Genomic DNA, 22,894 nt, shown 5'->3' on the forward strand with positions numbered 1-22,894 from the left:
GAAAACAAAAACAACTTGGGCTACAACTAAGTTATATTCACAATTGATTGATCTGCACAATATTTTTTGAGTAACTGATTAATTGTTTTGTCTTTAAAATGCCCATTTATAGTTTCCTACAGATCAATTAGATATGTTCAGGTATTTCCTGTTAGTTTAAAGGGTTACTTATGTTGATTTCTTGTATACTAACAGCAAAACTAGCATACAGTAAAGATAAGCATATAGTAGGAGGGTGATGCCAGGGCTTAAGATCAAATCTCCCCCACTGTTGAGGCAGTCTGATGGTCTCTGTCATGATGCAAACAATGCTGGTGATGTGGACAGCAGAGGCAGAACAGCCATCTGGAAGATGTCATGGTGGGCCGTCAGACAACCAATCTTACTTGCTCTGTATTTGTCATCTGCTGAGTTGACAGACAGACTGATTGTACTTTGCATTAATCGTGACAATCTGCCCAACAAATTAACACTGAACGACAGAGGACCAGACAAAGAAAAATCCCCCCAGACTGACATGACCAAACACAATCGATTCAGTTTTTCTTTTGGTAGCAGAATTTATTATTCTAACATCAGCATTCTGGGCATCTGTGGAGTTAAACAAGCTGTTTTGAGAAAACAACATGAGACTAGGGATGAACGGCCCCTGAAATGATGGCTAAAAAAAGGAGTAGTGGGTGTAGCAAAGACTCATTGTCTAAACCCAAAATATAATTTAGCACAGACTGTACACACAATTTGTGCAATGTCATCTACACATTGTTGTCACATTATGAACAAGAGTGTCCCAAGTCAAACTGCATTCACGACACTGGTGTCTTCGCTTTCTGAGGACGCAGATTTCAAAGACCATGTTGCACATAACCACGTTGTCATGGTGTTGCTTTACATTCACACCTACAGCAGGAACCACATTGGGGAAAATTATTTATTCGATTTAATCATGCCTTCAATTCAATCATCCTCAATACTTGTTATTTTAAAGCGACTGCTGCCCACACACTGTGCAACACATTAATTCAAAAAATAACAAGTTATCCCTTAAAGCGATGATGATGAATTCAGTGTCAGGCCAAGCTGACGTCCCTGGTGGATAGATGGATGAGACATATATGCAGTTAAAATATTTAGCCAGCAGTATTTGAAGAAGCATCACAGTTTAATGCTTAGCAACTCCTCATATCATCTGCAACAACGGAATACTGAAAGCTTTGTCTCCCACATAGTGCACAGTGCATATGGTACCAATTGAACAGTTTTCAGAATAGGAAGAGAGGGAACTGCATTATCACTCGTTCTAGTGTGGTAGTTGCCATGGAGACAAGTGTAGGTGGTGTACTGTGCTGTACTCTGTGCTGTACTCCTTCCCTTGTCCTCTCCCCTCTGCCGTTGCCCACCCTCTCTGTTCTGCTATCTGCAACATCCACGTAACTTTCATTGCTTCATATTTACTCAAATCTTTCACATCGATGTGTATTCTGCCAGATTTGCATTGTTGCATCATGCAGTTTTCCATTTCTCAATCATATCAAATATATATCCTGTAATTTAACCAAAAAAGATCAACAAACTAATAGAAAGATAAATTGGATTGAGAACATATTAGATGCTACCATTTGTAGATTCAAAAGATTTGAATGAGTATTATTTTCTTCATTTTTCAGATTTGATTTATTTTGTAGCCAGGTTAATATTCTATGACTGGTGACATGTTCTGTTAGATATCTCAAATCCTGGATTTTTCTTTATTCCATAGATTTGCTTCTTGCTGACCATCTAAGTTCTTATATATGCTTTGTCAATCTCTTCTTTTTGCAGACCAGCTATTCTTTTATCAGTTTCCATGGAGATGTGTGTGTGTGTGTGTGTGTGTGTGTGTGTGTGTGTGCGTGCATGTGAGTGATTGAGTGAGGGTTGAGAGTGAAAGAGTGGGGATGTGTCATTTCCAGTTTATATTTTTGGTGTATTTTGAAGCCTGCCTGTGCTGTCCAGTGTCCCAAGTTAGTTTTTTGAGAAACTGTAACATCACTGATTTCTGCTTCTCCTCGTCCAGTTTTGCTAAATGACAATGCAAGAAGAAAAAATTTCAAGTGAATCTAGTGTAACCAACATTTTACAAGCGTAAAGTACAGCTACGTCACAGTCTGTACACATGACTCTGAAAATGTTAATCTGTTTTCTGTTTTAATGCAGTAGATTTATCTATTTATCTTTGTCAGTTTATTTTTAACAGATTTGACTTTTATAATTTATTCAGATGACTGTTACCATTCAGGAAAAAGGTTATTATTACTCACGTTTCAGTTTTCTAACCATTTTATATCCACAATTCACCACTAGCCTCCTAGTTTGTGATTTAGAGGAAAAAAAACCCTAACCGGGTTACACCTTCTTTATCAGGGATTTATGTAAGGCCTTCGATATATATTTGCCCACGAAATGATTTATGACACATTCAGGTTTTAACAATTAGCAATTTATTTATGTAACATGTTTACATAGCAGATATCGAAGTAAAAAATCCTTTGAACCAGGACAATTGCTCTTGCCTCCACACTTCTCCACCTATATGGACAGTTTTGTTCAGTGACTACACAAAAACAGATTACAGGTTATTAAAATCCAAATGAGTCACCCACAGACTTTGATTTCTCCTGTATCTAGGCTATTGGGTTTCTTTTAAACACAGAAAACATCAATAAGCACTTAAAAGGACAGGGTCACATTTTATTCCAAGGCTGTCTTAAACAATGCTCACATGCCTACATTGTACACTGAAAAAGTTGTTGGTCTTCTATTACTACTCTTCCTCCCTTCATAGCAGGACTCCAATGTAAGAAATCAGGGACAAAATCCACAGTCCCCATCCTGTGGAAAAAGGCTTCTAGTATTCTGCAGGAGCTAACATGATGATCAGCAATTTGACTTAGTCAAAACCAAGAGTGTATCTTCTTAAGTTGCACTTTTTGCCTTTTTGTGTTACTATACCTCCAATACATCTCAGCGAGGAAACACAAATTGGCTATTCCATGCTAAAAAGAAAAAAAAAAAAATACTGCAACTTTGGAAAATACGCTCTTCATTTGGCTAACTCAGACTGCAGAATGCTAATATTAGCTTCAGCTGAACTAACTAGGGAACTCCACTTATAACTCAAGTTTATTTGTCATTGAGAGTACCACTCAGCCTGTGGAAATGTATAATTTCTTCTGTGTCGCTGCAGGAAGCCTGAGAAAAAAAAACCCTGGTGATGTCATAGTGATGTACTCAGGGTTATCTCATTTTGTACTTAAAGACAAGACATTTGTAACAGAAAACCAGTGATACAAACTGACATGGGAAAGTTGTGGACATTTACCACAAAGGGCAAGTCTAATGATATGAATGTCTAAAATAATTCAAAATGCTATTGCATTGTGGGAAATGTGGGATCAGGTGTTTTTGTACCTTGATGTATACTAAACTAGACTAAAGCCGCACTCAGACTTACTTAAGCTCTGTGTTGGTCCTGCAGTGCAGCCGGTGTGCCAAAGTAGGGGGCCCCAGCAAAAAAAAACAAAACAAAACAAACAAAACTGCAGGGTTGTCTGTCGAAAAAGTCGAACCTGGCTTAAGTTCCAAAACAAAGTAAAAATGAATGAAGTTACCACAAACCGTTTCCTACACAGTAAACCTGGGGCTTTTGGAGGGGGCCCTGGGGATCTTGTTATCAGGAATCTGTTGTGCCAGCTGACAACCATTTCCCCATTTGGTCACTAATACGCCTTGCAGCTGCTGAGAGCCCTGTCTTATCAAAACGTTGTTGTGCATGGAAACTTATCAAATGTATGTTCTGATGGATCCCTATCTAAACTACAAAAAGCTTAACCTTCCCACTTAGTGTTGGCTAAAAATAGGTTTATGGACACTTTTGAGGTGTGCAAACTTCAGCCTTATTAAAAAGTGCACCATCCCCACTACAACCTAAGACGCATTTTGCCCACTCTTCATATTCAATAAGTAACTTAAACCAACTTTGTTATGCTCCCCAGCCTCGTCTCCATCGTAATTATTCGGCGCAGTGGGCGGCCGGCCGTCATCACCTCGTTTTATTTTCGGGTGTTACAAACTCCAGAGATGGAACAGCGCAGGGCGGACTCGCTGCCTTTGGAGGCGTTGGTTTCTCTTTCTGTCTATCTCACGCTTTATCTCCGCCCTCCAGGGAGAGACTTCTCGGTTTACCGAGCACCTTTTTTCCGCGCACTGTCGTTAAATCAAAATTAGGTGCGACGGACTGCGAGAGCTCAAAGGACACGGCGTCAATCTGGCACCGGATTCGCCCCCATCGTACCGGATCTCTGGATTATGGGGACGCCGCTACGCTTTCCAAGATTGAATCAGCCGAGCTAGAAACACGGAGCCCGTCAAAAATGTACATGAATCAGATATTGTTCAGGTGCTGCTGCACATCATCGGGATTTCGCCTGTAAATACCCCCCCCCCCCCCCCCCCCGGGATGTTTATTTTTATGCTTTTGTGGTTTTAGTGCGCGCAATGTGCAGCGGGTTTGTGTGCAGCTCAGAGTTGGCATAGCCCGCAGGCATCACCCTCAATATTATGCTTATGTCAATATCAGTAATCGACATTATTAATGTGCAGTGTGCTGCAGATGTAACCGTACAGAATACGCGTTGTGCCGTTGATCTCTGTAGTGTTTTAAATGCAGATATAAGTGATAAGTGGTGAACTAATTGGATGTGGATCGTGAGACCGAAAGCACTAACAGGAGTTCGTATTATTCCCAGATAATAAAGCGACGCAGGGGCTGTTTGAAGTCACATGTGCCCAGAGCAAACAATTAAGATGACAAAGCCCGTCCTCAGAAGAGATAATCTTTATTACCGAAGAAGCTGCATTGGGATCGCATCTCAGTTCCTGGATTGCAACAGAGTTGGAGGACAGGGAGCAGAGGAAGAAGAGAGGGAGGAGAAGCAGAGGAGAGCTGCTGAGCTGCACGACAGAGCCACTGCTGATGGGCAAGCTTTGGCTTCAGTGATGGACTGAGCTGAAGGTGGAGGGATCCCTGTGACAGCCAGCTTCACGTTTTCCTCGGGAAGCTTTCACACCTGACAAAGGCATGTATGGACACACTGCAGCATAGGTGAGAAACAAGAGCTGCCCAGTTTGAAAACAACAAATTGGCCTAATGATTGAAATACAACTATCTCTCAAACAGGACAACATTGGCCTTTTTATTTGGAAACCGTCTCTCAGGTCTGCACAAACTGATTCTACCTTTGTCCCAAAAAGCAAGTAAACCTGGAACCTCAGCCCCTTCCCAAGTGCCCTGGAAACCCACGGGAGTCAGTCTGCATCCACAGATGTAACTAAGCTGTCAAGATTTCATCACCAGGAAGTCCTGTGTTTTTGGGTAAGTGTTGTACACAAGTGTGGACAGGAGGGGACGTGACATACACCAAAACTTACAATATATTAGATATCCACCCCACGTCACAGTGAAGTGTCAGAGACAGCTGGCCTGGATATGCTCGCGCAATCGAGGTGTTAAAGCTGGTTGCCCACCTTACAGTCTGAATATGAGTCTACAGCTCAGGCAGGAGGGTCTACAGCAGCTGTAAATACAGCTGTAAAGGTCACTCATGCTGCTCAGGTGTCCAACGCACCTGCACGCAGAGGACAGGTGTTCAGGAACAGCGTCTTGCTGAACCTGAACCTGTTTCAAGGTGATGCATTGCAGGCTGCATGACTTCTGATAAAGCCTGAGAATTTTATATAAATACCTGCAGTGCACATGCCTTTCATGTGTTTTCTTATAATTTTTTTGAAATAGTTTTATTTAGAGACATTCTCCTTAATATGTTTAGACTGTTAAGGTGATTCGGCATAAAACCAGAATGTTTCACTGTAAGGATTTCCTGGCTGTAAACACCTGGTGTTTGATAAGACAGTTTATGGAGGGTTTTCACAGAAACCTCTGAATATGCGCCATGTTCTCAGGATATAAGGCACTTAAGTATCACTTGCTGAATTTGCCTAGAACATAAAATATATGTTATCACTTATTATTATTATTATTATTATTTTTATTTTTTTTTATGAAAGCAATTTTATGGCATCCAAATGTGTCATAGATCACTGTATCCCAAGTGTTGCCCTCATTGTGCATCTTGCACATAGAATAATGGGTATCAAATTACTGTCATATCATGGCACACCAAGTAAAATAATAATTAATTCATATAATTTATTTATTCAAGAGAATTTAAAATGTGATGTCTGTACAAACCTGCTGCTGTCTTCTGGTGAGTGCAAGGAGCTTGGTTGATTGGCAGTGGGCAGCTCTAGACTCGGCCAGACTTTCTTGCCATTTTGCTCTGATTTCACTGATACCTGCAGTTCGTTAATTAGCTGTCCCTGGGTGTTGCACAGTGAACACCTGCACAGACGACAGGGGGGTTTCTGGGAGCTCAGATATGCATAATGATATGTTCAGAGATGATTCTCTAATTTCACTTAACTGAGAACAAAGCAAAATACAAGTCAGGATTTCCCAGGGTTAATTTAGGAAAAGATCAAAGGAGATTTGTTGGTGTTATGTTTTTTTTTTTTTTGTGCTGTGACAGTTTTCTTCAATCTCAACCTGCAAGAACATGATGTTTAACTACCATGTTTGGATACTGTATAACATGGCGATGATATGATTGGCAGCCACCATCTTCATGGTCCAGTATATTGCACAGTTAAATACTGTGGGTTCTTGCATACAGTTCCCCACCTTGACAAAAAAAAACAAAAAAACATAATACAGTGGAGAGAAAAGAGCTCCAGTTAATGAAATGTCTGAGGCTGCACACTAGATAGAACAAGATAAGTCCAGCTCACTGTGACTCACTGCCCCTCGCAGGATTTCCTCATCTTCCTCCATATGAAATGCCTATCTGTGTAGGGTAAGAACTATATCATACATCTCGAAATGGAGTTAGTTTGTTAGTTTAGCTGAAATACAGAAGCGTAAGTCATGGATGTGTATTAATCTTTCTTGTGAACTGGTGAGAATCTGGTCCTCCTGCCACTCTGCCACAGTTGTCAGCCGGGAGCCTGACAGCCGGCAAAGAGATGACTCTTCTCCAACACCAAGTTTCTGTCGTAATTCTGCTGCTTTTCAGCCATCTTCAGTGCAGTGCACAGAGGGGGCTTTCTCTTGCTGCCAAGGACAGAAAGGCTTTGTCAGTCTGTTCGAATGTTTTCTAAAAAAAAAAAAAAAAAATAGTAGGGAAGTCTGTTAGCGAGCTCCTGTCCTGCAATCTTCTCAAATTGTTCTCCTTTGCCTCAGGCCAAGAATTGTTTTCCCATCTTTATAATTTTGAGAGTAACCCAACAGAGAAAACACAAGATATTTTTATCTTTATGGTAATTTTTTCCATCCTGAGCCTCTGTTCTCACTTAACACAATTTAACAATGTACTACCACATAATACTCTTATGTTTTCTCCTGCAGAACTGCCCAACAAACCTTTATTCATATCATATTCCTCATCTGTTCCAACATGGCCACTAGCGTTGGCCACCTCAAATTTCTCATTTAAGGGCAGCCTTGCCAGTTAGTATCTTATACAGCTGTGACCAACAGCTATTTTTAAGGAAAATGGATGTCACGACTTGAACAGTCTCTACTTAAGCTGCCCCCTTAAGATGTCCCCTGTCATGAGAGATGATCAAATATCTTGAATGTTTTCCAAAGGTTTATGTTTGTTTGGATGACACTTAAAATATGTTATGTATCCAACCCCTCTTCCTGAAATTACAGTCAGGCAACAAGGAATAGAAAACATGGGAATTAAACACTGATGTGTCTGTAGGAATGCTTATCAATTAATCATAGTAACAGCTTGTGGTTAAGCAGCATGATGACATTTCGCCTACAAGTCTATAAAGGGCAGCTATGATAGGTTGAGTGTGACTTGTAATGCAAATTCATAATTTACTATCCTGCCTGTTTTCAGAGGCCCTGTTCAGACCTGGTATTAAAATCCATCTTTGGTGATCTGATCACAAGCTCTAAGTACAATCGTGAATGCACTTATTGAGAACACATTTCAGATCCAATCACTCAGACCACACATCGGAGGTGGTCTGGGCCACATGTGGCCACAGTCTTTCAGCAGTGTGAATGCAAATGTGTCCTGGGCCACAGTGAAGCACCACCTCCTTTACTACTTAGAGAACAGAAAATATTTTACCATTTCAAATGGATAAAACCTTATTTTACTGTAGAGCTATGCACAGCACATAAATTTCCTAAACCCCTCCGTACCGTTCTCTTGATCTCTCTCTCTCTCTCTCTCTCTCTCACTCACACACACACAGACACACACAGATACACAGCTAAAAACGGATCGGATTGGCTAAAAACAACACCACATACCTGTTTATTTGCATATAAAGCGGGCAAGTGAGATCCGATCACAAGTGGTCATTCAAGAGGCATGTGGAGACCCATTTGCAAAGCCAGGTGTGAACTGACGTACTTAGAGCTGACCACTTGTGATTGCATCACTGAAGACGCATGCTGAGGTCTGAACAGGGCCAGATTTCTTTTCTATGGTGTGATTAAATTACTAACTCTAAACCAAAATTAAAGCTGCAATTAACATTTCTCCTTGTTTTATTTGTGCAGCATAAGTCAATATGATAAATATGGTTTTAATTTTTGGGGATATTAAAGATACTTTCCTTTATTTGTGTTTCAAACACAATAAGATGTTTATATTCTTCTTGTATTCTTTTTCGTCATTGCTGTGTAGTGTCTGTTGGGCCATCAATGCCAAAAGCTAAAAAAAAACCCCAACTTGTATCTGTGCCATATAGCTGCATGGACACATCTTCAAAGACGTGGCTGCCGCATCAGAGTCAGTTTGGGTTGGTTGGTCAAGCGGAAGCTTGCTGTGGCGGATCTGGAGTTTTAACACCAAGTGAGTCAGCCTAGCCCCAAACTGGTCAACTTTTCTCCACTGTCAGCTGTCCCTACTGCAGTTTCTCAGCTTCCTCTCCAGTCTGTCGTGGTCCTAGATTTTTCTGTTATCTGTGTTTTTATATGTTCCCTTTCAATCCACCATTTTCTCTGAGACACATTGGTGCCGCTGTTGCCAATGGTTAATGAAAGGTTTGACATATACATTAGCCTCACCTGTGCTGCTTTGCTCTTTTTCCTCTGCTGTGGGTTTCCTGTCCTTTTCAGCACCATGAAGCTTTACAGAAGTACCTTAATATATCGAGGATTTTTTTACCACTCAATCCTCCGCTGGAGCATCACTCACTCCCCGAACCCTGCTTTGTCACACTGCCAGAGTTTTATTTTGACATCATCTAGGTTTGATAGCGGCATTTACCTTTTACCCCGGCTCTGACACACTCTGAATCTTCCTCCTCTCTTTACTCTTTACTTCCCCAGATGAAAGCAGCCATTTCTGCTCCCACCACGGACGGGAAGACAAATACATTTTTGTTACTTAATGCAGCATGTAAAGCTGTTATTTCATTTCAATCATTTAGTCCGCCAGTGTTGTTTTGAGTAGAAACAAACAAGAGGTTTATACTGTTGGGGAAGTCTTGGTTGAAAATCACCTCTATGTGAATTATAATGTGGTGATATAATACAGAAGTACCCCTCAGTACAGTAAGTGTTAAGAGCTTCAAATCACTGCTTGATCTTTAGAATTTTATTTTCACCATTTTCAGCTCTTTAATTTGGGTCTGCTCATTTCCAAGTGCAGCAATAATGTTTCTAAATACATTCGTAAAAACGAAGGTAGTTTTGATGGAGAGCAGTGCACAAGCTACAAACATGTTCCTATGGTAACTAGGCCACACTCCCCTTGGCTGGCTCACACACAGGCAGAGGGACAGGCAGGAGAGAGATGGGAATGCTGGAAAACATGCATGATTGTGAGCAACTTCAGATTGTTTTTTTGGGTTACTGTATTTATTCGTTCCTCTGCTCAGTGAGCATTCACATTTTTAAAAAATCCAGTCTCTTGGCCCTGAGAAATTGTGGTTACATTGCAGGATGTTAGAAGTCACTTTCTTTCTGTTCCTCCAAAAATATCTTGTCAGTTTTCAAGCCGATCGCAGGTTCTTTCCCGTGGCTCCCTCGCGCCCACACTGCCCCTGATTCCACAACCCCTCCACCCACCTCTGCTTTCAAATCCTGCAGCTCTACCTCTTCTGTGCATTTTACATTTACTTGATTACAGTGCTGTATCTAAACTTAGCACCGGAGTGGCTCTGAACATGGTCAGAAGTGTCACTTGTCCTTATTTTTGCTCAACTTTTGTTAGTACAAACCCAACAGCCCAATGTTTTTTTTTTTTCTTGATTTAAATATTTTGTAATTAAAGCACTATTAAATTCTTAGTGCCATTATTTTTTTCGACTGTATGCATAATTGATCTAGAATGAATGTATTAATTCCTCCAAGTTAGTAGTCAAAAGGCATTTTAACTGTATTAAACAAAAGCCCTGATGTTTACTCACAATCACTAGTCATTGCAAGACAAGAGGTTATGCCATCAAGCAGGTGCTTCTCTAAATTCCAGCAGTGACTGTCTCCGTGTGCTTGGCTTCTCCAGTGTAATTCTGTGTTTTGTAAATCACTGCTCACACTTGAACAGTGTCAAACCTCCTGGGGCGATGCTGCTGGCTTGTCAAAGAGCCATGAGGTTGATGTAGTAAGGTTTTTCTCCTGTCAGTCATGCAGACTGATTGTTTGGACAGCTCACTGTTAATGAATGGCCTTAACTTTCTACACATACTTGCGCTGTCTGTGATTTTTCAATAGCTCTGACAGTGTAATGAATTTCTGATGGCAGATGAGCTTTGACCCGGTGTACTTTATCAATCTGCATTTATTTTCTTAAACAAGCATTTCTAGAGTCTGTAAAGATTTTCAGTCACCCATGTCATTGTATTTGTAAGGGCTATATGAAGCACTTGCTTGAGGTTCTTGAAGACATTTCATCTCTCAGCTTGCTTTGGTTAAAAGCGTCTGCCAAATAAGTAAACCCGAAAGGCTCCTTCAGTTCTTACTGACTGGTGGGGAGTCGTAGGCATTTAACCTCTTGTGATGTTAACACCTTGAGAGTTGTGAGTCGTTGACCACCCCGGCCATCATGTGAGTCATTAGGGTCGAGGGATGTCATGTCATGCTGTTACCTTTACTGTATATGATCAATGTGTCATGAAAATGTTCATGTCCTGAAATGTTACCGTTGTTGTCTAATAATTGGGATAGCATCTGTTGAGGCGGCGCTCCACACACAACATTCACAAAGGCTAATGTCATCTTGTTTAAGTGTTGGCTTAGTGAGAGATCATAACACACCATAACATTACCAGGCTACCGTCAGTACCGTTCAGTCTGTCAATATATAATGGATGTCAAAATATGCAGGCAACAACCAGACCCAGAGGCATTTTGTTTTCGGGTTGTCCGTCCGTCCATCCGTCCCATTTTGTGAATGCAATATCTCAGTAATGCTATGAGAGAATGTCTACAAATCTGGCATAAACATTCATTAGGTTTCAAGGATGAACTGATTAGATTTTGGTGGTGAAAGGCCAATGCTTTTGGCCTTCTGGATGCAATATCTCAGTAGTGTTTTAGGGGTTTTCTTCAAATTTAGCACCAATGTCCACTCGGACTCAGATGAGCTGATTAGGTTTTGGTGGTGAAAGGTCGAAATCTCTGTGACCTCACTTTCTTGTCAATGCAGTATATCACTATATGACCATATGTCCTGCAACTTGGCTATGTGTACGGTAGCCTCTGTTTTTTGCTTTTTGGTTTGATGTTGAATTTGGTATGGAGAATCACACTGGCACCTACTACCAAATTTCTAGTACTGTGACATCCCTATTGGGGTCACATGAGTCATGGTGTAAATGGGTGTTAAGCCCCATCAGGAGGGATCTCAAGACTGCATAATAAGTGGTGTCATAGGCTACCTCCCCTGTTTAATGATGGTCATACCAGTTTGACGTTGATGGCTTCCGTCACTCTTCTTTCAAACCATTGGTCTTCTCTGGTCAAAATGTATACATTGCTGTCCTCAAATGAGCGTCCCCTTGTTCTTCAGATGTAGGGGGACTTCTGCTGCTACTAACGCTTTTGAAGATATATATATATATATATATATATATAAATATATATAATATACAGTAGAAACTATGAACTGTCAGAAAGCAGATCAGTTACAGAGTTAAAAAGTCCTAAGGAAATGAAAGTTAAGCCTTTGCCTGAGCATCATGTTACTGGTTGAAGAAACCGTACTGTGTTAAATGGATGCCAATTATTTGTCCAAATGCATTAATTTGATAACATTTTCCCAGATGTTCAAGCACAGTTCTTGATGAGCAGATCTTGTAGTAGGGTAAATTGTGTACCTTATCACAACAACATTAAATTAGGATTTAGTTAGACTCCCTTGACATATTGATTTATATAAGGAACAAGTAGCAAATTCCCAGCTATAGTTACCTGTAGGTTGTTAGTTGGTTGTTGACATGAACACTATTTACTAGTCGGAATATGGCAATTACAGAGACGTCCATATGACATGAATGCGACATCTGCCCCAGTAGGCCTGTCTTGTGAGTCACCAGAGGCTCCTTATTGTCAGATACTCCAGACCAGACATAGCAAGATCTTGTGTGTGTGATCTGTTACTGGAAACACTGTCACTCCAAGAGAAATTGGACAGCAAGAATAAAATCAAAGGGGTTCTCAAAGGGGTCAGCTCCCATCCTCAATGCGGTGAATCATGGGATGTAAATTGTGTAATTTGTAGCTTTCATAGCACTGGAGAGGGCACATACATGTGATTAAAAAACAGAAACAGTATTATAGCTGTGAAAGAGCACATTGCGACATTTAGTGGCATAAACAATCACCATGAGTGAAAATGCAAAGAGAGATTCCTCATTGTAGTGTTTTTCTTTGCGATGCAGAGTGGCATCAGCAAAAGCATCCACATTTGTTTGATTTCACATCTACAATCTTTACACCAAAAAGTGAGAGATTTTATGTAGTGTCTTGATTTTATTTGTTTAAATACTATATTGCATAAAACTAGCATAGTAGATTTTCTGCATTATGATTACTTTCAGCTGCAGAGGTTTGTTGATTCAAACTTTTTAGAAAATTAACTATACTTTATAGACAAACTTACCACCCTGAATCCATCCCAGCAGTACTCTGTGTGGTAATTTTTGCGATGCTATTATTTCTTTAGTTATAGTTATGTCCTCCAGATGACTCAGGCATCACTTGAGAGGACACAGTCAAACTGTAAAATAACTTAAATGTGTGGGGCTGTTAACTGTTTTGTAATGTGTGAAAACTTGTTCACAGAGAATCTTGAGACTTTCTTTTTAAAAAGTGCATCTGCAAGCCAACAAATGGGCAGTATTTAGGATTCGATTGTAGTTAGGGATGCACTGATCTCTTCTAATACTGATCCTGATACTGTAGCTCATGGTATTTGTTGATACAAAGTGCTGACTGGTACCAATGTGTCTGTGTAGAACTCATTGGGATCATTATCGGTGGGTTAGTCTGTCCACCACTTTGGTCCATAAACTGTTATTAGATGGTTTGCCATGAAATTTGGTGCAGGTATGCATATTGGCCAGAATCATAATGGGTTTGATGGCCCCCTCACTTTTGTCCAATGTTTTTGGTTTATGTTAACCAAATACCTCCACAACTGATGACAATTACTCAATTTCATTGTTTAATGAAAATGAGTAGATGTATTAAATGTGGATTGATATCATCATAGCTGATACCCAAACCACCTAATAAGGCTGGTATTGGTGCAACAGTGCATAAGATACTAGTTCAGCAGATCGGATCAGCACATCCCTGATTGTAATTTCAGTAATGATTTTTTGATGACTCTGTGCCATAGGCTGAATGAAAAGTTGGGGTCGATCTTTGTTAAGTACTGACTATTAAATATCTTTTGGTAAATGAATAGCTGTTGTGAGGTTTCATAGTTTGTATTTTGTTAGGGCTGTGTGTGTCATGATCACATATTTGAGAGCCAGCATATTGCATCCTCACACAGTATCTATTTTTGTCTATAATCAAAAAAAAAAATCCTTCCTGTGAAAAAGGTTAACATTTTGTTCATTTTATTTTTAAAAAAAAACAAAAAAAAAAAAACAACAACAAAGTTTCCAAATATGTATTAGTTGAGAGATATACGGTAAAGGTTGAGTATGTTTCTCCAACACCCACTCACAGTCTTCCTCTTTCTGTCTTTCTCTCCCTCTGTATCTCAGTTAGCTAGAGGCTGTTGCCACCCACACACTCAGTCCTGACAGCAATTTACATTCAGAATAGCCCATGTGAACACATCCATGTGTTCTAATATGTCACGTTTACTTAGAGAACCGCATGTCGCAAGGTGTCTGTTTTTAGTGGCAGCGGTGTTAAAATCGGAAATATGGTAAATGTTCCTCCGCAGGGTCATTCAATCGATCCAATGTTGGGCTGCCTCTGAGAAGTGTCAGAATTCAGCCCCACATGAGACACAAAGGAAGCTGAAATGTTTCCTCCAGCTGAGGAAGATTTCCCCTTGTGGGCAGCTGATCAGTTTGCAGAAACACTGTGTTGTGCGGCATGTTACTTTTTCATCATCTTTATTGTGCAGTTGTGTGCCAATATCTTCTGCAGTTCAAGTAGAAGCCCTTGGAGTTGTTTCCATGGATACCAAACAATTAGCTGGGATTCAGAATAGAACCTGGAGAGTAGCCTATTTACAGGCTTTGGGAGCAGGGAAATCATAGGATGACAGAGTGTTTTGATTCTCTGTAGCAAAGGGAAAAAACAGCTCCTTTGGGTAATGGGTAATTTCTAAAAAAAAAAAAAAAAAAAGAAAATTACCCCAACAGATCAATCTGAGACAAAAATAGAAGAGCAGAGTGGATATTAATGTGAAACCTGATCACATTTTTAGCTTTAAGAGACAAACCTATGGATGAATCAGTGACATGTTATGCCATGCTTCAAACGATCAAACGTATGATGGGTGATTTTGATTACGCAACCAGTTAAAAAACATAAATAAAATCCTAACATTACATGAATACAAATGAGAATGTGGCTCAGTTGTACAACCAGGGCTGAAAATTCATCTTTGGCCTTAAGTAAGGGCCACAGATTTGACCTTTATACATGCTTCATTCCCCCTTTTGCTGTCATCATAAACCTTGATCTGTGTAGAGCCTAACTTTTCTTTTCCTGCAGCCTGACATCTTATATGTTTTATCTGATGTCTTATGGCCAGGGAGGATATTTTGTAATGTTTTGTTATAATCTTTAATTGGTAGCAAGTGATGGAAGCACTAATGTATATTTCAAGTTGACATGGAAGCTGTGGTAGTGGTTGCTTAGAGCTGTTAACATGTTTCACATTGATCCAAGGAATATGCCCATTTAAGAGTAGTTATTTCTTACAACAACTTGTACAGCAGCATCAATCTCATCAAATGTTGCCTCCATTTTTCTGCTCCCATTTTTAATGAATGTGCTGTAGCTAGATAGCTAGCTAGCTGTGAAGAAAGATGGCATCCCCATTCTTTGTCCCATCTAGTAAACTCTGATTGGTCAACTGTTTCTCTAACAGGGGGAAATGTCTTCAATGGGTACAATACCAAACCTGTTTGAATAGAAGAAATTGTATGTGGATGTGTGTGAATGTGGGTGGTGATTCATTGGTCTGAAACCAGGCTAGGAAATAGGACAATCAGGAAGGAAAAAGTGAGGAAATTCACACAGGGTCCCAAAACTCACGTTCATTCTGCTGTTTATAAAACCCCTCTTGCATTTCTGTTGTTGTTCGTATGGCGAGATCAGAGGCATTGGCCCTAGCTTTCTTAGTCAGCACACCATCATATAGAGGATGCATCAGATGTGATTCCCTAAAGATAGCTGCTCATACTTTTATAGATCCATCTCCATGTTCCAGAGTTTGCACAGGCCTAAAGTCAGACAAAGAGCGTACAGTTCAAGATGACTCATAAGAGTGTGTTTCCTCCTCAGATTGTATAGGTGTCCAATATAGTCTTCACATCAGGATTCATGCCATTTCCCATTGGCCTTTGATTCAAAAAGTATTCCAGTGCAAGGGAGAAAAATAGCTGCCTTGGCAGACAACATACAAGTGTCTTTCAGACTGTCACAGTGTTGTTCTTTGTAGTTCTTTGAAGGCTTTAGCTGTCTGTCCTTGTTGGTGAGCTTCACTTACTCCTACTGTTCTGCATTGTTGATGTGCTAGCAGCTTGCTTGTGATGAGTCTGTGTTCTGTCATGATTTCTGATGCTGTTTCCCTTTCTTTATGTTACGAAAGCAGCTCCAAGGTAATGATTACAAGCTATGAATAAGACAATGTTATAATTTGTAAAAATGCTTTAAAATGTCCCCTTTTTACTGATTATGTTACGACCTCACAAGGGATGCAAAATATTGTACCTTTAAGTTTAATGTAACAATCACACAACATACATGAAAAATAATGACAATTCATGTTATTATGTTATGATTCAACATTCTGAAATGATCTGTTCAGCTGTTACCCTTTATGAAGCAATCATACAATATTGTACTAATGTATTTTGGCATTTATAATTTAAATAATTATAATTATTTATTTGTTACTGTTTTTGGAACCAGATTAGAAATTCAAACACAAAAGTTTATATTATCTAGAATTACCTTTTGTCTGTGTATTTCATATTTATTGATCACCTTTTTTCTTGTTGTTGTTGTTGTTGTTGTTGTTGTTGTAAAATCTTTTTTGGCACTCTTTCTTTATAGACCAATCTCGCAGGGCAAGTTTTGCCTCTGCAAGACAGTCAAGCATGGAAACCCCGCCCAATACCACCCCACAGCCCTTCAGACAGCCGGTGAGTACAGCAAAGCCTGTTATATCTTACAGTGCCATCTCACACAGAAAATAAATACAGATTGGCTTTTTGGGTCCAGTCTGATATAGTAAATTACTAATTCTCACTTGGGAAGCAAAGCCAATTTGATGCTCGAATTAGAGTTTAGACTTTCAGAGATAAGAATCGATACTGTAAAATTTTCATACACACATTTTTTTTGAGCCAAGTGTGCTAGTAAATCATGGATGTTTTTTTTTTATTGATTTATGCAGTACTCTGCTCTTATGAACTATTTTCCCTTGTTGAATCTTCAGAGTTTTCTCAATCGAAGGTTGAAGGGTTCCATAAAGCGGGCCAAAAGTCAGCCCAAACTGGACCGTACCAGCAGCTTCAAACAAATGATTCTGCCCCGGTTTCGTAGTGCCGACCAAGAGAGGTAATTAACCTTAAATATCATTTGTCCTGCCTCTAGTTGCATATTCTGAGTCTCTTGGGGGTGGGAGCAGGTCCCAGGATGTTTTGGGCAAAAGCCAAGCCAAACATGGTGGACAGGTTGCCAGTTTATCACCAAATATATCTCTACCTATGACCTTATCTATCAACCAAATGTTTCCTTGTGATTTATATTGGCTTTGTTTTCTTATGGTTACAAAATAATTCTTTATCAAATCAAAGCTACTGAAACTGTCTTGCCATATGCAATAAAGTAAAATCAGCAAATTTCTGATTCCAGTCTCAATACTTGTTATATTACAGTTTGTGTTGTGTCAAGATCATTTAGATCAAAAAGACAAGCAACAACAACCAATAATAAACCCACACAAACTCAGGGAGAATATGAAAACTCAATGCAGGAAAATAAAGACCATAAACTTTCTTTTAGATTTAGTTTGAGGCATTTTGCCTCTAATTCATAGTTTAATTGAAATTGTAGAGCCTCACAGGAAACATGGGGAGAGAGAGTGATAGGTATGACATTCAACAAACATTATCGGCTAGAACTGAATCAGGAATGTGGTTATATGGTATGTGTCTTAATCACTAGGATGCTCCTCCATGAACCTTTTTACAGTGAGGTGATGGCAGTAAGCCAGTAAGTCATAGTTCTGCCCCACAGTCATCACAAAGATGAAGCATACAGTAAATGTAACTTAAATAAGCCTATTTATGCACTCACATCGTGAGCTTCTGAGACTACTCATCCATAAACGATGAAATCTGATCTTGCTTGGATGGCTGACATGCTGCTTTGTATACTGAGTTATTTTAGTGGGTTAGCTGTGACTTTCCTACGCTAGGATTCCTCTGCATGGAAACCTTTCACCTTTGCTGCCGAAGGCTACGTTCCTTTTTTGCTGCAGCTAGCGCATTGCTAACCTCAATACCTCCTCTTATTATAGGCCAAGCTGATAATGTATTGTAATCACAGCGCATAGTATAGTTAGGATAATTATAGTGCTCTGTATTAAAGCAGAATGTTGCAATTGTTACTGAGGATAGTGATAAAGTTTATGACAACAGTTATTTTTATTTTGAGTGTGAAATTGCCCTGTTTGTATCATGGTGTTTCATCATGTGGCTCTCTCAAGGACAATGTCAGGGCAGTCTGCTGAATTGCCTCAACAACTATTTAAAGGGAGACTGCATCATTTTTGAAAGCAGTGTCATCATATTATTCATTTTATACATAATAAAAGTTCAAAGGACATTAAACGCTCATTTCAATAAACTCAGGAGATTTCTGTTTAAAGCCTGGCTTGGTCTGGTATCACCAATGGCTTATAATGGCTAATGTTAGCAAACCTTAGATAAATATTGCTCTGTAACTGACATTACCGAATCAGTTTTGTTGACTTTATTTTCTGTTTGTGGTCCCCTCGTACTTGCTCCCTGTCAGGTCATCTAATGATGGTGTGTTGCCTCACTTAAAAGAATCTTGGGAAATGTTGTTGTGCCCTCATCCTGTAACTGCTGCTTGTTGTGGCCACAGTTTTCACCACATAGCCTTGCACTGTATTATACTTGAAATGTTAATTGGTGAGATAGATAATTGTTTTTTTTTTACTTAATGTGTAGTCTTATTATCGACAGAAAACAAGAACTCTAGAGGCTCCCGTGACAGCTTTTTCTTGTTTTGTATTCTGACATGAGGTCACATCCCTGAGGAATCTCACTTGCATTGTGATCAAAATTTTATGCAGTCCTCACACAATCCAGTCACAACGCACATATGGGAAATGTAATGATGTAGAGGGAGAGGCAGAAAGTAAAAATGTTATGCTGACCGTACACTTTCTTCCCACCACAGGAGATGCATAATAGATGGTTTTAGGGCAGGTGTGGCTGTCCGATGCTCAGGGATGTGGAATGTGTCATTTAGCGAAGGATGTAAAAATTCTTTGTTCTAAAATGCAGAAGCACAGATAAAACAAATTATATGTTCACCCAAGGCATTCTGGGGAGGCAGCACTGAAGGAGGTGGAGGTTAAAGTGATGTTCTGCCTCAGTCTGCTTTCCCCTTTAACCACAGCCATTCACCGGCTCCCACCGCTGCCTCAGACAGCTGCCTTCACAGCCTGCTTTGAGTTCTGCCCACACACGCTTAATTCACTCAGTAGTGTTAAGTTGACTTTGCTATAAACCCTCAGCGTCCAACTTCACACTCTAGCTTTCCAACGCAGCTGCTCCACCTCTGCTGCCAAGTCAGTTTACCAAAGCATTTTTAATGTACTGCATTCTGCGGCGACACTGTCAGCTCCTTAAACTCGAAGATTTGCTGTAAATATGGCCTCAAATTAGTGCTTGTCATTTTCAGTTATAAGGTGTTTGCTTTTTACCAGTTTCGGCCCTATTCTTTCCCCTTATTTTCCCACTTTTGTTCAATGCTAATGTTAACAATGATGATGCTCCAGTGTTTCAGTTGAGATAAACCCCACATAGCTTAGCATAAAGACTGCAAATATAGGGACAGCAGGAAGTTAAAGTCAAGAAATAACCTGGAACATAACCCCCCCTGTAAAATGTACAATTGGTTTCACACATTTGTGTGAATTAAACAAATGAGATATGACTTGTTAAATAATGAGCTTTAGATGGGCTGGTATGTAGATTTTATGCAGGCTAGCAGTTTCCCCTGCTTCTAGTTTTTGTGCTAAGCTAACGTAACCAGCTGCTGGCAGATGTGAGATACGCATCAAACTTATCATTTAACTCTCACCAAGAAAGCAAAGAAGCGTATTTCTCAAATTGTCGGACTGTCCCTTTAAATCAGAAACGACCAGCTAAAGCTCTGTATTTTCGCCTACAGAACTGGAACTTTCCCTCTATATCTTGAAGCTCTGTCAAATCAATTTACTTGCTCACATTCGCTCTCTCTTCTGTACGTTAGCCTGAAAAGCTACAGCTGCACCTAAAGGTCAGGCACCCACTCACTGGCTGAGATGGTAGCGCACATACTGAAGTTGTACCGTTAATGGATTTTATTTGGTTTGAAAAAAATGGCCCTTGCTAAATTTTTTTTTTTTTTCAATTGGCCTACTGACCTTCCTTTGCCTGAGAAATGGCCTTGACTCACCTTTCTGCTTCCACTTCCACCAACACTTTTCTTTCCTTGATAGAGCTGCCCTGTTCTAAAGGTTACCCCATGATGATTAGGCCTAATCCGCTGTGCTTTTTTATACCTGCACTACAAGAATCCTGCTGACTGTGACTGCTAAACTGTTTCTCTTAGTTTACAGTTTTGCCCAATTTACACAGTAGGCCATACCAACATTACATTTACATTAGCATTTTTAAATTCTTGTGTAGTTGTAAGAAATAAATTATTGCATTTCCAGACAGCACCACAGTCGGAGACACTGTAGGCCGTTTCCTTACATACAGTATGAGTCACATGAGCTGAGTCAACAGACCAAATTGCAAACACCAGAACTGAAAGTCTGGTAGACTTAACTTTTCCAGAAACTCATTACGAAAGGATCAGATCTCGGAAATCATACTGAAATTGCAGACGTGACTCACAAGGATTTCTCAGCTACTGTGACTAATTTTGAATTACATGAAAACACAGATATAAATTTAGGTTGTAAATAAATCTCTTGTTCTTCTTCTCTCACCAGGACTCGCTTGATGCAAAGCTTCAAAGAATCCCACTCCCATGAGTCCCTACTTTCTCCTAGCAGTGCTGCGGAGGCTTTGGACCTAGTTTTGGATGAAGAGGCCATAATCAAACCTGTCCACTCCAGCATTTTAGGACAAGAGTACTGCTTTGAGGTGTTCTGAGTTGTCTCCCGTTCTCTTTAGTTTTTCCCACCTACTACAGGACTTCTTGTCTTTTTTTTTTTATCCCACTATATTTATATAGTTAAGTGACAAATTTCATGTAATTACTGGAAATGTTTTAAATATGTAAAGATAGCTATTCAGGTGTCACTACAAAGCCACTCTCTCGAAAGTCAGGGGAATGAGGTGACCTAGTGGTTTAAGGAATTAGTGCTGAAACAATTTAGTTGATTATGTAATTCAAGTCTTTTGTGAAACAAAAATGCAAACATTTTGATTTTTTTGTAGTTACTCAAATTTGCTGTTTTTATGTGTTTCATATAACTGAATTGAAAATCTATGTGTTTTGGACTGTTGGTCCGAAGCAAGACAAAATAAGCAATTTGAAGACATAAACCTGGGCTGCTGGGAAATTATGTTCATGTTTCAGCATTTCTTACAATTTATAAACTACAGAGGAATTTATTAATCGGAAAAACAATTAATTTAATCGAAAATGAAAGTAATTTTTAGTTGCAGCCATATAAGGCATATTCCACGATTATAAATATACTAAAAGTTTATGTTTTGTCTTAAGGTTACCACCAGTTCAGGGACAAAATGTTTTGCCTGTCGCTCAGCTTCAGAGAGAGACAAGTGGATTGAGAATCTGCAACGAGCTGTCAAACCTAACAAGGTAGATACAATACATTTTTTTTGTCTTTCAGTTGAAATTCTAGTAATTCCAGAAAATGATCAACAGTACAATGTTTCTCCAAACCCTCCAGACCTGGTGACCTGTGATTTTATTACAAGGTCCAGGGTGTAACATTAAGGACAGATGTAATTAAGGACTGTTATAATCCAGTAACAGAATTCCTCGTTTCACTTTAAGGACAACAGCAGACGGGTAGACAATGTGCTCAAGTTGTGGATCATTGAAGCTCGAGACCTTCCAGCTAAGAAACGCTACTATTGTGAGCTGTGTCTGGATGACATGCTGTATGCACGCACCACCAGCAAACCCCGGACTGACACTGTCTTCTGGGGCGAGCATTTTGAATTTAACAATTTGCCTACCATTCGTAGCCTTCGCTTGCACCTCTACAAGGAAACGGATAAAAAAAGACGCAAGGTAAAGAAAATGTGTCAGTAAAACAAGTATTTAAAGAATAAATAGAATAAAATTAATAAAACACGGTTGTTTTGTTTGGTAATCTAGGAAAAAAGCACATACCTTGGCCTTGTCAGCATCCCCATCTCCAGCATCACGGGCCGGCAGTTTGTGGAACAGTGGTACCCGGTGATACAGTCCAGTGTTTTGGCCAAAAGTGGTGGTGTTGGAAGTGCCAAAGTCATTAATGCCTCACTGCGAGTTAAGTCTCGCTACCAGACAATGAACATCCTCCCCATGGAGCTCTACAAGGAATTTGCCGAATACATTACCAACAACTACCGAACACTGTGTGCAGTTCTGGAGCCGTTGTTGAGTGTGAAAAGCAAAGAAGAGGTGGCATTTGCTCTGGTGCACATTCTTCAAAGCACAGGGAAAACAAAGGTAAACAAGAGGTTAAAAGTTATCTGACTGCATGTAATATTGCCACCTATCAGTGCTTTTTCAAATCTGAGTTCGCTATATGACCAGTTGTTTTATTTCTTGGCGGTACCTTTACAGAAAAAT

The 22,894-nt window shown here is 39.7% G+C and overlaps 1 protein-coding gene across 7 annotated transcripts in view; it reads left to right on the forward strand.

Annotated features, from left to right (window-relative positions):
• Positions 1-3,898: 3,898 nt before the first annotated feature.
• The window catches only part of LOC139633981 (ras/Rap GTPase-activating protein SynGAP-like), a 39,424-nt gene continuing 20,428 nt past the window's right edge, over positions 3,899-22,894 (forward strand). The window contains exons 1-9 of one of the 7 annotated variants that reach the window (XM_071500174.1): positions 3,899-5,143; positions 5,293-5,413; positions 8,872-8,975; positions 16,883-16,971; positions 17,268-17,389; positions 21,072-21,225; positions 21,812-21,910; positions 22,109-22,348; positions 22,436-22,771. In XM_071500174.1, coding sequence (XP_071356275.1) covers positions 8,876-8,975; positions 16,883-16,971; positions 17,268-17,389; positions 21,072-21,225; positions 21,812-21,910; positions 22,109-22,348; positions 22,436-22,771 — 1,140 coding nt within the window. In that variant the 5' untranslated portion in view covers positions 3,899-5,143; positions 5,293-5,413; positions 8,872-8,875. Of the gene's footprint in view, positions 5,414-8,871; positions 8,976-16,882; positions 16,972-17,267; positions 17,390-21,071; positions 21,226-21,811; positions 21,911-22,108; positions 22,349-22,435; positions 22,772-22,894 lie in introns of all 7 variants that reach the window. The other 6 variants (XM_071500178.1, XM_071500177.1, XM_071500176.1 and 3 more) reach the window with 6 other exon arrangements.

The sequence above is a fragment of the Trachinotus anak genome, unplaced genomic scaffold (assembly GCF_046630095.1).
Source record: "Trachinotus anak isolate AG129_WGS33_773 ecotype Australia unplaced genomic scaffold, CSIRO_AGI_Tana_v1 ptg000016l, whole genome shotgun sequence".
Taxonomy (NCBI): Eukaryota; Metazoa; Chordata; class Actinopteri; order Carangiformes; family Carangidae; genus Trachinotus; species Trachinotus anak.